The 12,969-nt window shown below is 46.7% G+C and overlaps 1 protein-coding gene across 2 annotated transcripts in view; it reads left to right on the top strand.

The window, feature by feature from the left end:
• Positions 1-12,969, top strand: part of LOC139756034 (discoidin domain-containing receptor 2-like) — a 1,074,315-nt gene that overhangs the window by 994,595 nt on the left and 66,751 nt on the right. Inside the window, exon 11 of one of the 2 annotated variants that reach the window (XM_071674983.1) lies at positions 5,671-5,799. The exons of the other annotated variant lie outside the window; for it this stretch is intronic. Within the exon in view, the coding sequence (XP_071531084.1) occupies positions 5,671-5,799 (129 nt within the window). The remainder of the gene's footprint in view (positions 1-5,670; positions 5,800-12,969) is intronic. 2 annotated transcript variants of the gene reach the window in all.

Here is a 12,969-nt window from a genome sequence, read left to right as displayed (position 1 = left end):
TATATATATATATATATATATATTATGTACATATATATACTATTTATCTTGACTTCTGTAGTATTAACAAAAAGGAACCTATGGTAGAATATGCTCTTCAAACCCCCCCCCCGCCTATGTATACATTCCGCCTTTCTATACATATTGCACTATTTGCTCTATAACCCCATCATCCTGTATGTACATACGGATATGTATGTCTGTACATAATCATCATGCACTCTGATTTATAAAAAGTCCTTGACATTTGATGCTGCTTTGAATTACGTCTTGTATCTAGTGTTCGAAACCATCACTGCACACCTCTTTTCTCTTCTATATAAATATATTAACCATTTCGTAGTGTTGAGTATTAAGTGGTTCAAAACTTCTATGTAAAGGAGAATTGAGAGCCACTCGAAGGAGTACGACTGAAGGGGAAAACCTCTGTAATGGTGTTTTGAAGGATTGGGAAGGGATCCGTTCCATCTCCGTGGCTGATTGGTTGTGTATATATATATATATATATATATATATATATATATATATATATATATATATATATATATATATAATCAAGTTTATCAAGGGTTTAAGATAATTTGATCCTAGATCGATTAAATCAGTGTATCAGGCGAATTTATACATTATAAATGATAATCATTGTATATATGATATTACATATTAATAATACTAAGTGTAACTCATTTTTTCATTACGTGTGTGTAAAGAAAATTTCGATAGTTTTTATTAATGAATTTTAGGTCGAAATCTTGTGCATACGAACCATAGTAATATTCAAGAGTAGATGACAAATATAAAATGATGTTTGCTCTTAGATCCGATATTTCTATTCTCTTTCCTCGTGTTTTCGATCTAGTGAACCATCCCTCTACAGTTGCGTGTTATGCACTTTACTGACCCAGATTTTTGTTTTTTATCGAATGGCTTCTTAAAGAAATGTATTCTCATCGCGAACCAATTTTAGAATTTTAAGCCGCTGTCTGCCTTAGACGGAGTAGACCCTAAATTGGCCAGGACTGATGACCAGGGCGTTAGTCTGGACCTTAAAATAACCCTTACGCCGATTTAAGGGAAAGGAGATGGGTGGGAGGGGGTTAGGGGAGGAGGTGGGGTGGGGGGGGAGGAATTGGTGTTTTTCAAAAATCATCTTTGATTCAGCTTCGATTTTCTTTTCACTTCGAAATTTTCTACATTATATATATAAATATATATATATATTTTCTTTCTTTCTTTCAAACGATTCGCCATTTCCCGCATTAGCGAGGTAGCGTTAAGAACAGAGGACTGGGCCTTTGATGGAATACCCTCACCTGGCCCAATTCTCTGTTCCTTCTTTTGGAAAATTAAAAAAAAAAAAAGAGAGAGGGGAGGATTTCCAGCCCCCCGCTCCCTTCCCTTTTAGTCGCCTTCTACGACACGCAGGGAATACGTGGGAAGTATTCTTTCTCCCCTATCCCCAGGGATAATATATATATATATATATATATATATATATATATATATATATATATATATATATATATCTTTTTTTCTTTTATTTTGTGGGACAGAAATCAGTCAGTTTTAGGAGATGCAAGAATAATGCTTTGACAGGAGTGGGGAGGAGGGGATTGTGGGTAAACACACTGGTCTGCTGGCTGGGGGTCTGTTAGGGACTGATGTGTGGAGTGGGACCTCTCTTAGGGACTGAGTCTGTCGACTGGGACTGGAATGGGGACTGGCGAGGACTGGTTCTCTCATCACCATCCCTTTCCCTCCTCTCACCATTCTTTCTTCTTTCACCATTCCTTTCCCCTTCTCACGACCCCTTCCCACCTTTCCACTATCCCCTCCCACCTCTCACCCTTCCTTTCTTTCTCTCACCATCTTTTTTCCCACCCCTTCGCATCATCCCTCCCATCCTCTCACTATCCCTTCCCCTCGTCTCACAATCCCTCCTCTCTCTCTCTCTCTCTCTCCCTTTCTCCTCCCCTCGATGTCCTTTCCTTTCTTTCACCATTCTACTTCTTCCTTCCTCTCACCATCACTACCCACCCCTCCACTCACCATCCCTTTCCGTCACTCTTCACTCCAAAAAAAAATCGTCTCTCTCTCTCTCTCTCTCTCTCTCTCTCTCTCTCTCTCTCTCTCTCTCTCTCTCTCTCTCTCTCTCTCTCCATCTCTTCTTTATCTCCCCACTTCCTTCCCATGTCTTTATTCCCCCCCCTTCATCTCTCTCTTCATCCAGTCGTCTCCAGTTATTTACTGATCTGATCTTACCAATCAGCTCTCTGTATTTCAAGAGTTCCTCTCTCTCTCTCTCTCTCTCTCTCTCTCTCTCTCTCTCTCTCTCTCTCTCTCTCTCTCTCTCTCTCTCTCGTTTAACTCTCAAAAAGAAATTAAGTGGCGATATGTTCCCCATTACCCTCACGTCGCATGCCTGGCCAACTCCCCATTTTCACTGGTTTTATTTACTTCCGACCCCCCCCCCCCCGCCAATTTTTTCCCCGCCATTTTTTTCCACCCATTTTCATCCCCACTACACTCTGCCACCTTCCGATCTTTGGGTGTTTGAACTTACTCATTGCTTGGAACTCTAGACGGTTGGGTTGGGTTGGAACTTTGAACGCATTCAAGGCTTGGAACTTTTATATGAGGACTCGGGACTTGAAACTTTAGAAAGACTCGAGGACTGAAGCTTTAGACGGACTTAAGGGCTTGAACTTTAGATGGAGTGGAGCGTTGGAACTTTAGATGAACCCAAGTGATGGAGCTGTGGACTGAATCAAGTCTTGGAACTTAAGACGATCGAATATTGGATGGAACTTTAGGCGGAGTCGAGTGATGGAACTTTATACGGACATAGAACTTAAGGGATGGAACTTTAGATGGACTCAGGGGTTGAAACTTTGCACGCATTCAAGGATCGAAACTTTAGACCGATTCAAGAGCTGAAAGTTTTTTTCGACGGACGCGAGGGCTAGAACTTAGAACTTGCTCAAAAACTTGGAACTTTGGACGAGGTAGAGGCCAGATCTGATGACTCCTTCATCGTCCCGTCTCATCATGAACCATCACGCTCCCTCCACCTTCCCACATCCCAGCAAGACGCCTTTCCTTCCTCCTCTTCCATGACCAGGAACATCTGTATTCCTCTTCCATGACCAGGAACACCTGTATTCCTCTTCCATGACCGGGAACACCTGTATTCCTCTTCCATGACTGGCCCCTTCCTTCGAGACATTTCCGTCCTTCATCCCATATTCTACCGTGACCTTACAACCTTCCATCCCATGATCTGCCATGACCTTTCTACCTCCCATCCCATAACTCACAGTGACCTTACTGCCTTACCATGACCTTACTGCCTTCCATCCCATAATTCATCATGTCCTTATCCCCTCCCATACCGTTATCTGTCTACCATGACCACCATCATCTCACTATGATCCCTTTCTCCTTATCATGACCTGTGTCCCTTATGGCATAATTCATCTCCGTCCTGACCTCTCCGCCCCTCCCTCCCCACCATGACCTTTATCCCTCCACCACGACACCTGCTCCCCACCATGACCTCTGTACCTCCACCACGACACCTGCTCCCCATCATGACCTCTGTACCTCCACCACGACACCTGCTTCCCACCATGACCTCTGTACCTCCACCATGACACCTGCTCCCCACCATGACCTCTGTACCTCCACCATGACACCTGCTTCCCACCATGACCTCTGTACCTCCACCATGACACCTGCTTCCCACCATGACCTCTGTACCTCCACCATGACACCTGCTCCCCACCATGACCTCTGTACCTCCACCACGACACCTGCTCCCCATCATGACCTCTGTACCTCCACCACGACACCTGCTTCCCACCATGACCTCTGTACCTCCACCATGACACCTGCTCCCCACCATGACCTCTGTACCTCCACCATGACACCTGCTTCCCACCATGACCTCTGTACCTCCACCATGACACCTGCTTCCCACCATGACCTCTGTACCTCCACCATGACACCTGCTCCCCACCATGACCTCTGTACCTCCACCATGACACCTGCTCCCCACCATGACCTCTGTACCTCCACCATGACACCTGCTTCCCACCATGACCTCTGTACATCCACCATAACACCTGCCCTCCACCATGACCTCTGTACCTCCACCATGACACCTGCCCTCCACCATGACCTCTGTACCTCCACCATGACACCTGCTCCCCACCATGACCTCTGTACCTCCACCATGACACCTGCTCCCCATCATGACTTTTGGCCCTCCACCATGACCTCTGTACCTCTCCCCCAGCCATGACCCCTTGACCTCCTCTGGCACCATCACGCACCATCACGCTCGCTTTTTTCGTAAATATTTTTCTCGCACCTTCAGGTCCCTGGTAAGCGCACTTGTGGTTCATGACACCACCACCACATTGTGGTAGCACCACACTACCTCACCTCCGGGTCACATGCCCACCTCAACAAGGAGTTTGAATAAAAGCGAAAAGCTCTTTTTTCTTTTCTTTATAATCGAGTATGTAGTAGTCATCTTGAGCATGGCTGCCGAGGGAGACAAAAAAATTTTTCTTTTTTCCCCCTTTTTGCACTTCTTCCACCCCCTCCTCCCCCTCCTCGTCTCCCCTCCCTACACCCCCGCGTGGTAGTTGAAAAAGAAAGGGGTGAGGGCTTGCCTGCCTCCTCTCCTCACCCACCCACCCCTTTCCGCTAGATCTCACCTTTCACATGTAAATTTCTTGTCAACTTCACCATGTGTGCTCTGCATAAAGTATGGGAACCTGCCTTACTTACACTCACCCCCCATTCCCCCATTCCCCCATTCCCTCACCCCTATTTTTTTCCCTATAGTGTTTTTGTTTTCTTTTTTTCTTTTGTCACGCAAGTTATTATTATTATCATCATTGCACGTAGAGTTGACCAAAAAGATTTTACTCATATTTTTTGATTTGCTTGCCGCCTCCTCCTCCTTCTACCCTCCTCCCTCCCCATTTGTAGACGTGTCGAATCATGGGTGGTGGTCTTTCGTCCCCCCTCCCATTCCTACCAGACTTCTGGGGTGGAATGGGGGGGACATGATGAGAGGGGCTGGGGGCTTGTCATTCCCCCCCCCCCGTTCATCCTGGGGGTGCGACACTCGCACTCGTCCACTATCAGGGGTTTGGGACGAGGAGCAGTTGTGCCCCGTGGGGCGTGGCACCTCTCAACCTCGGCCCCCGTTGGTTGGGACGGGGGCAGACAGGGATTTTTGGGCCCCATGGGGCGTAGGGTTCCTCCTCTTCCTCCTCCCTCCACATCCCAGTCTCCACGGGGAAGCAGTCTGTCCCCACAGGGTGAGGCATATCCCAGCCAGCCAACCAGTCCCACGGGGTATGACGGGGTGCAGTCTCAAAAAAAAAAAAGAAAAATCCCCCGTGGGTTGCGACGGGGGACCAACAGCCTCATCCCCCACGGGGTTGTGACGGATCTCGGCCCATCTCCCTCCCACGGGGCGGAGACGCGACGTCAAACAGAGGCCCCTCTAGAACCCAACCCACCCACAGGGGTGTATAACTCTCCCAGCCCCAGGCCCCCAGCTCCCCCAGCCCCACAGGGGTAGGGGAGAGATCTCATCCGAGCCGGCCAGCCCAGCGTCAGCCACCACCCAGGGTCTCTGGTCTCCTGCAGGAGGTGCAGAAGTTCCTGACAGCTCCGGCGGTGCTCCGGCCCTCGTCGCTGTGCTCATCCCCTCGTCTGGGCACACACAGGACCAACGGCTATCGGCTCAACACCACCCTGCCCATACACCCGTCACAGGTAGCGTCACACACACCCTCGTCACAGGTAGCGTCACACTTTCCCGTCACAGGTAGCGTCACACACATCCCCGTCATAGGTAGCGTCACATACACACCCGTCATAGGTAGCGTCACACACACACCCGTCACAGGTAGCGTCACACACATCCCCGTCACAGGTAGCGTCACACACACCCTCGTCATAGGTAGCGTCACACACCCTCGTCATAGGTAGCGTCACACACACACCCTCGTCACAAGTAGCGTCACACACACCCTCGTCACAGGTAGCGTCACACACACCCCCGTCATAGGTAGCGTCACACACATTCCCGTCATAGGTAGCGTCACACACACACACCCGTCACAGGTAGCGTCACACTTTCCCGTCACAGGTAGCGTCACACACCCCCGTCACAGGTAGCGCCACGCACACGCACTCACGGGTACATCTGCCGCTGGTAGTGTCACACACACACACACACACACACACACACACACACACACACACACACACACCTGTCACAGATTGCGTCACACTCTCGAAAGGTAATGTAACGAGCACATCCACCCATCGCAGGTAGCGTCACATCCGCCACAGATTGTGTTACAGGACCACTTGCCAGTCACACTTTGCGTCACAAGCTCATACACTCCTCAGCGAGTGTCACAGGTTCATACATTTCTCAGTTAGCGTCACAGCACTCGTCACATAATACGTCACTCCCGACGCGTCACGACCCATGCAGGTAGCCCATACATGATACGCATCAATAAGATAGTCATAATCGATTGCGTCACTCACTACAGCGTTACAGCTTATCACCCGTCACAGAGAGCGTCACAGACCTGTTGCGTGTTACAGTATCCCCGCTCCACACACACACACACACACACACACACACACCAGTCACATGTTACACGTCACAAGTAAATTCGCTGCACGCCTCCGTTACAGCATTCCAACACCATCATTAGTAACGTCACAGATAGTATCACACCCTGCGTCACAATTTGCCTTGTTACGCTTGTATACAGGTGAGCAGCTTCAGCAGTCTTTGTCCCCGTCACATAGCGTCACAGCCCAGAAAACTATCATGTATGTTACCCGTCACTCGTGAGTGTTACAGCCCCAGCTTCGCTCACTGTGGTGTTCCTGCCGTCACAGCATGCTTCATGCTTTAAGACCTGAGCGTCACATTCTGTTACGGCCAATGGGGATTGACGTCACATGGTCATCAAAGTGTCATACTTGCTCCACACGTCATATGGCAAGCGGCGAACCCGCCCGTCACAAGACAGCGTCACACACAACACATTTAGACCCCGGACCCTCGATTAACGTCACGGTTGTGGGGGGTCACAATGCACGGCGTCACATACACCATCATGGCTAACATTCGTAAGCCCCAGTGTGACAGGTCATAATTGGTGATGGGTCACGGCTGGTGAAGTATCAGGTCATAGGTTCTGACAGGTCAGGGTCACGGCTAGTGAAGTATCAGGTCATAGGTTCTGACAGGTCACGGTTAGGATACTGACGGGTCATAGCTGGTCTGCCTACAGGTCATAGGTCATAGTTGCCGACATTAGATCAGAATATGTTTTCCATTCATACTTTCCTACAGAATCTCCTTGTCAGTATACTTTTCCTGCATTGTGTGGCGTTCCTTCATTGCAATCTTCCTGTCTGCTGATGATGTGCCGGAGGGACTGGTGGGCAGAGAGGAGCCTTCTGCTCTATTGTCTTCTCTCTTGTTTATGTTGGAGTGTGAGGAGAAGCGTGTAACTTTATTATCCTGTCTATTTTTTTTTCTTTTTTAGTGACCAACATTGATCCCAATCAAAAAGATTCAAGAGTCCAAGAAGAAAACTTTAAGAATTAATAAAAGCTTCTCCGATTTTTGTAGCCCTGACTTCAAGGTAGAAAGGCTGTAGGAAGGGAGAAAGGCTGATCATAACGGTCCATCCTCGTGTAGTCGATCTCCACACCAAAATTATAGGAAGCGACACCCAGACGCGTGCCAAGGGTCCAAATTTGGATAGCAGACAGCTCACTAGAACTGTGGCCAAGATAATGCTTATTGAATAGAGATAGAGATAGGGCTGCATCAGAGCAGGCTGAAGTGGATAGTAAGACAGAAGTGATGTCTAGAGAACTGATGAGACGGAAGGTATTTTGACTCCACTCTGGTTGATAGAGAGGGGGACGAAGAGCCACCTCAGACATACGAGCAGAGCTCCATATTAGAGGGAATGAAAGTTCAGTAGATATGAAATAACTGCTCACGAGGAAAGGAATTACGACACTTGCATAACACCGCTGGGTTTATGGGAAGCAGACTTGGTGATGTTCATTATGTGGGGAGTCCAGGATAGAGTGGAGGATATGGTTATTCTCAAAAATGTTTTATGTTAGTGCAGGGTTGAATTGTGGTGTTCTGGGATTGAACGAAGGGGAGTGAGTGACGTTTGGAAAGAGATATAGGTAGAAGCTCCGTTTTAGTATAGATGAGCTTCACTCGGTTACATCTTCTACATTTCATGATGTTGCATCATGCAGATACGTTTTTTACGAAAAAAAAAAAAAATGAGTACGAGTATAAGAGGGAGGGAGGGAAAGGGAGTTGAAATGCTTAAATTGGGAACAACTTAGAAGTCAGTGATGTTCTGAGCTGAAGGCAGGAGATTATTCGTGGAGTGAAGAAAGACTGTAGGCGCTAGGAGAGAACCCTGAGGGACACCAGTGTTGACATGGTAAGAGGGAAAAGTCGCGCCATCAGCGACTACAGCGGTGGGTCAGCAAGAAAGGAAGCTATGCATTAGAAAACGGAGGAAAGCAAAACAGACAAAGGAAGGAAGATTAGAAAGCAAAGAGGTATTACCACACCCTGTTGAATGCTCAGGAGAAGTCGGGAGGTCACGACGGAAGTTCCACCACAATCCCTGAGGCAAGAGGACGTAGAGGTGGGTCACATAGGAGAGAGATCACCAGTAATTGAGCTTGTACCACGAAAACCATCGGTGATCAGGAAAAATCGGAATTCAAAGTGTTCAAGAGAGTGAGGTTTACGGAGAGTTTTTAAAACGGCTTCGTGAGTTGGCAGAAGTTAGACCAATGTGGAGATAGTTGGAAGGGTTATTCAAGTCTTCTTTCTTAGGGATGGGCTGCAGTAAGGCTTGCTTTCTTAGAGATTACGTGTTGAGGATCATATTACTCTTCTCCAGCAGGTAGCCTGATCATAGACCATTGGGTCTTTTGTTATCTGGCTTTCCCATGCATTGCCTTCCAGCAGATAGCCTCGTCATAGACCATCAGGTCTTCAGTCACCAGACTTTCCAGTGCACTATCATGTAATTACATGTGTTGTCTGACCTTCCCATGTACTACCCCTCATCTCCCACGCCTTCCTCCTCATCTCCTCCCCCTTCCTTCATGTCTTGTATCCTCGGAGTGTTGTCAACTACACCTGTGACAAGAGGAAGGACCCTTCCCACAAACAGCTTTGTGCAGCAAAGTAATGAATTCAAGTTAGAATTGATGCGGAGATGCGAATGGAGAAAGTCGACTGGTTATCGCTGTTCTACCTCCGATGGCAAAATTGACTGACGTAGTGACCTGAAGGGTCCGTAATTTACTATCTAGGAAGAAAGTTATATAGAAATATATTTAGCGTATATTTCGTCCTAGATTTATTTTTTTTTAGAGCAACACGGTATTATTGAAACGTTTTGTTGCTGAAATCGCTTGGTATGTGTGAGTGTATTTATAGTGATCATCGAAGCTGCTACAGGATTCCCCTTTCTTTTTTCTCTCTCTCCCATGAGGTTCTCATATTCGTACCTTTTATCCTTTTTTTTTTTTTATTTCTTCAAACGTTTTTGACCGACTTACGTAAGCCAAGACTTCGGAAAAAGAGGAAGTCGAGAGTCTTTTCAAAACCAAGTAGTCGTATCGTTAATTACCCTTGGGGTCGACGTCGCGACTCTCGAACACGGAGGAATGACCCTTAAGCACGACGGTACCCCCCTTGAGTATGAAGGCCTGCGGTGTTTGTCATAGGCAAGAGGCCGTCAGAGCCAAGGGTCGTACCGTCGTGCTCAGTAGTTGTACTGGCGTGCTCAAGCTCCGTACCGTCGTGCTCTAGGGTTGTACCACGGTACTCACTAGTCGTACCGTCGTGTTGAAGGATCGTACCGCGGTGCTCAGTGGTCGTACTGTCGTGTTGAAGGATCGTACCGCGGTGCTCAGTGGTCGTACCGTCGTGTTCAAAGATCGTACCGCGGTGCTCAGTGGTCGTACCGTCGTGTTGAAGGATCGTACCGCGGTGCTCAGTGGTCGTACCGTCGTGTTCAAAGATGGTACCGTCTTGCTTAAGAGATTAAGATACTCGTGTTCTCTCTCGTGTGAGAGAAGGGTTTCTGCCAGTTACGCCAAAAATTGTCGTGGGTTTCTGCCAATTATGATTCAGTTCCTAACCATTTAATGGCCCCTGGGTTTATGACTGACCAGTGATAGCTTGTCTCTATGTATTTCCATCCAGTACACAACACAAGGGAACTTAAATACGCACGGCAAAGACGTACAAAAGCGTATCTTGATATCTAGAAATACAACAGATGCGTCAAAAACATTAACTGGGCTCTATTTATCCTCCCTTCCACCCTGAACTTGACCCATCCCTCTCACTCGCCCCGACGCCGTTGTCGGAGCTAAATGAAGCGCATTACCGGGTCGTATGGACTGTATTACCGGGCGTATTAAATGCTTAAGATGTGCACTACCGGCCGAACGGAGTTTTCTACCATTCCTGCGAAGTATGCGACTGGGCATTCGACGTGCATCACTTGGCGTCCGACACGCAATTGCCGGACTTACAGACTGTACAGTCCGGGTTAATACGTGCTCTACCAAGCGTTTGACGTGTATTAAGTGTACTTCTTGGTACACTAAGTGTACTACATGTCGTACTGAGTGTACTACCGGGCGTAGTAAGTATACGGCTGGGCATATAGGATGAAACTACCGTGTGTGCGGAGTGCATTATTGGGCGTGCATCCTTCGGAATTTTGTGACGAGTGGAAAATCGGATTAAAATGTCTCCCTCCATCTTACCACGAGAGAGAGAGAGAGAGAGAGAGAGAGAGAGAGAGAGAGAGAGAGAGAGAGAGAGAGAGAGAGAGAATTCTCTGCAGTTCTGCTCTGTCCTGAGTTAACCATTGATCTCGCCTTCCCAACTTAACCTTTGAGGTCGCCACCCTAACTCATCCACGGACGTGGAGTCGGGCGGGTTTCACCAGTAGAATTGCGACATTTGCTGATGACAAGAAATGAGGGAAGTATAGCCACTGTCAGAGGAAGACTGCCTGTAGACCAGTCGAAGTGCTTCAATCAAGACTGGATTGGTCAGATCTCTGCCTTTTCGAATGGATATTAACGTTAACTGATGCAGAGTAATGCATGCGCATGGGCGGTAAAAGGATTAATGACGAATACGAAAAGTTCAGCACTGTTATTAGAAGTTGGAAGAAGACCTTGGGCTGGTTATTGGTGATTACCTGAAATAAGCAGAACAACGCCTAATTACCTACACTATAAAAAGATTCATACCTAGATATATAACCTGTTCAGCAAAGGATACAGTACTCACTCCTCTTAAGGCCCTGGTCACAACTCGCTTTGAATACGCTATTTAGTGTCGGTCACCAAATTGGATCAGAGATGAAGATGAACGAATTCAAAGAAGAGCAACCTAACCTAACCCCGAGAAGATCTGCAATAAACTTTCCCAGTACTGAAGAACCTCGAGAACTTAACGTACGAAAATTTCTTCGCCTTGGACAGACATACAACGAGACGACGGTATAAAGGTTAAAGGAAGGAGATGTAATACTGACGTGGCCAAAACATCTTTTTCAGCTGTAGAGTGGTAGATGAATGGAGGAAATTGATTCCATATCTAGTAAATGCAACAGCTATCAGTAAATTGATTCCATATCTAGTAAATGCAACAGCTATCAGTACCTTTGACTCAAGGGTCGACAAATACCTCAGTGATGTCTTGTTATCAGTAAATAGTCCTGTTCCAAGAAGAGATGATTCAACTTCTTTTTCAGAGACCATATTCAGTGCAGCGTTTTGAAAATTAGTTTGGAACTTTCCTACAAATTTCCTTCCTATTACATGGTGTTTCATAGCTTTTCTTCCTCCTGCTGAGCTTTTCTCCCTCCTCCTGACCGTTGAACCGGAGGGAGAGGTGGGTGGTGAAATTCCATTTACTTTAGTAAGTTGTTTCTACCACAATCTAGAATGATAATGCAGATAACATCGTTATCGACCAATTGCAGATAGCCTTGTTATATACCATCAGTTATCCTGTTATCTATCCTTCCCATGTATTCCCAAGTTTAACTTGATATCATTATCCAAAATTAACCTTGAGGTTCCAGAACTAAGGTAATCCTTGAGCTGACCATCCTAAGGTAACCCTTAAGGTCATCATCCTAAGGTAACCCTCAAGGTCACTATTTTAAGGTAATCCCAGAGGTCGCCATCCTAAGGTAACCCTTCAGGTCACCATCCTAAGGTAATCCTTAAAGTCACAACTTTAAGTTAATCCTTAAGGTCACTACTCTAAGGTAACCCTTAAAGTCACTGCTCTAAGGTAACCCTTAAGGTCACTACTCTAAGGTAATCCTTAAGGTCACTACTATAAGGTAACCCTTAAGGTCACTACTCTAAGGTAACCCTTAAAGTCACTGCTCTAAGGTAACCCTTAAGGTCACTACTCTAAGGTAATCCTTAAGGTCACTACTATAAGGTAACCCTTAAGGTCACTACTCTAAGGTAACCCTTAAAGTCACTGCTCTAAGGTAACCCTTAAGGTCACTACTCTAAGGTAATCCTTAAGGTCACTACTATAAGGTAACCCTTAAGGTCACTACTCTAAGGTAATCCTTAAGGTCAGTAAGGTAACCCTTCAGGTCACCATCCTAAGGTAACCCTTAAGGTCACTACTCTAAGGTAACCCATGGTGTCACCGTCTTAAGTTAACGATGGGTTAATAATATAACATTTAATTATAAATTAATCATCTCATTAAGTCTGATTACCAGTACTACATGCCATAAAAGAATCCAAATTTTTGGCCAGTTATAATGAGTCTGTGAATCCAGTTTTGCCAATGAC

This window comes from Panulirus ornatus, chromosome 20, assembly GCF_036320965.1.
Source record: "Panulirus ornatus isolate Po-2019 chromosome 20, ASM3632096v1, whole genome shotgun sequence".
Taxonomy (NCBI): Eukaryota; Metazoa; Arthropoda; class Malacostraca; order Decapoda; family Palinuridae; genus Panulirus; species Panulirus ornatus.
The sequence above is the reverse complement of the archived record's forward strand: the minus strand, read 5'-3'. Positions and strand labels throughout refer to the sequence as shown.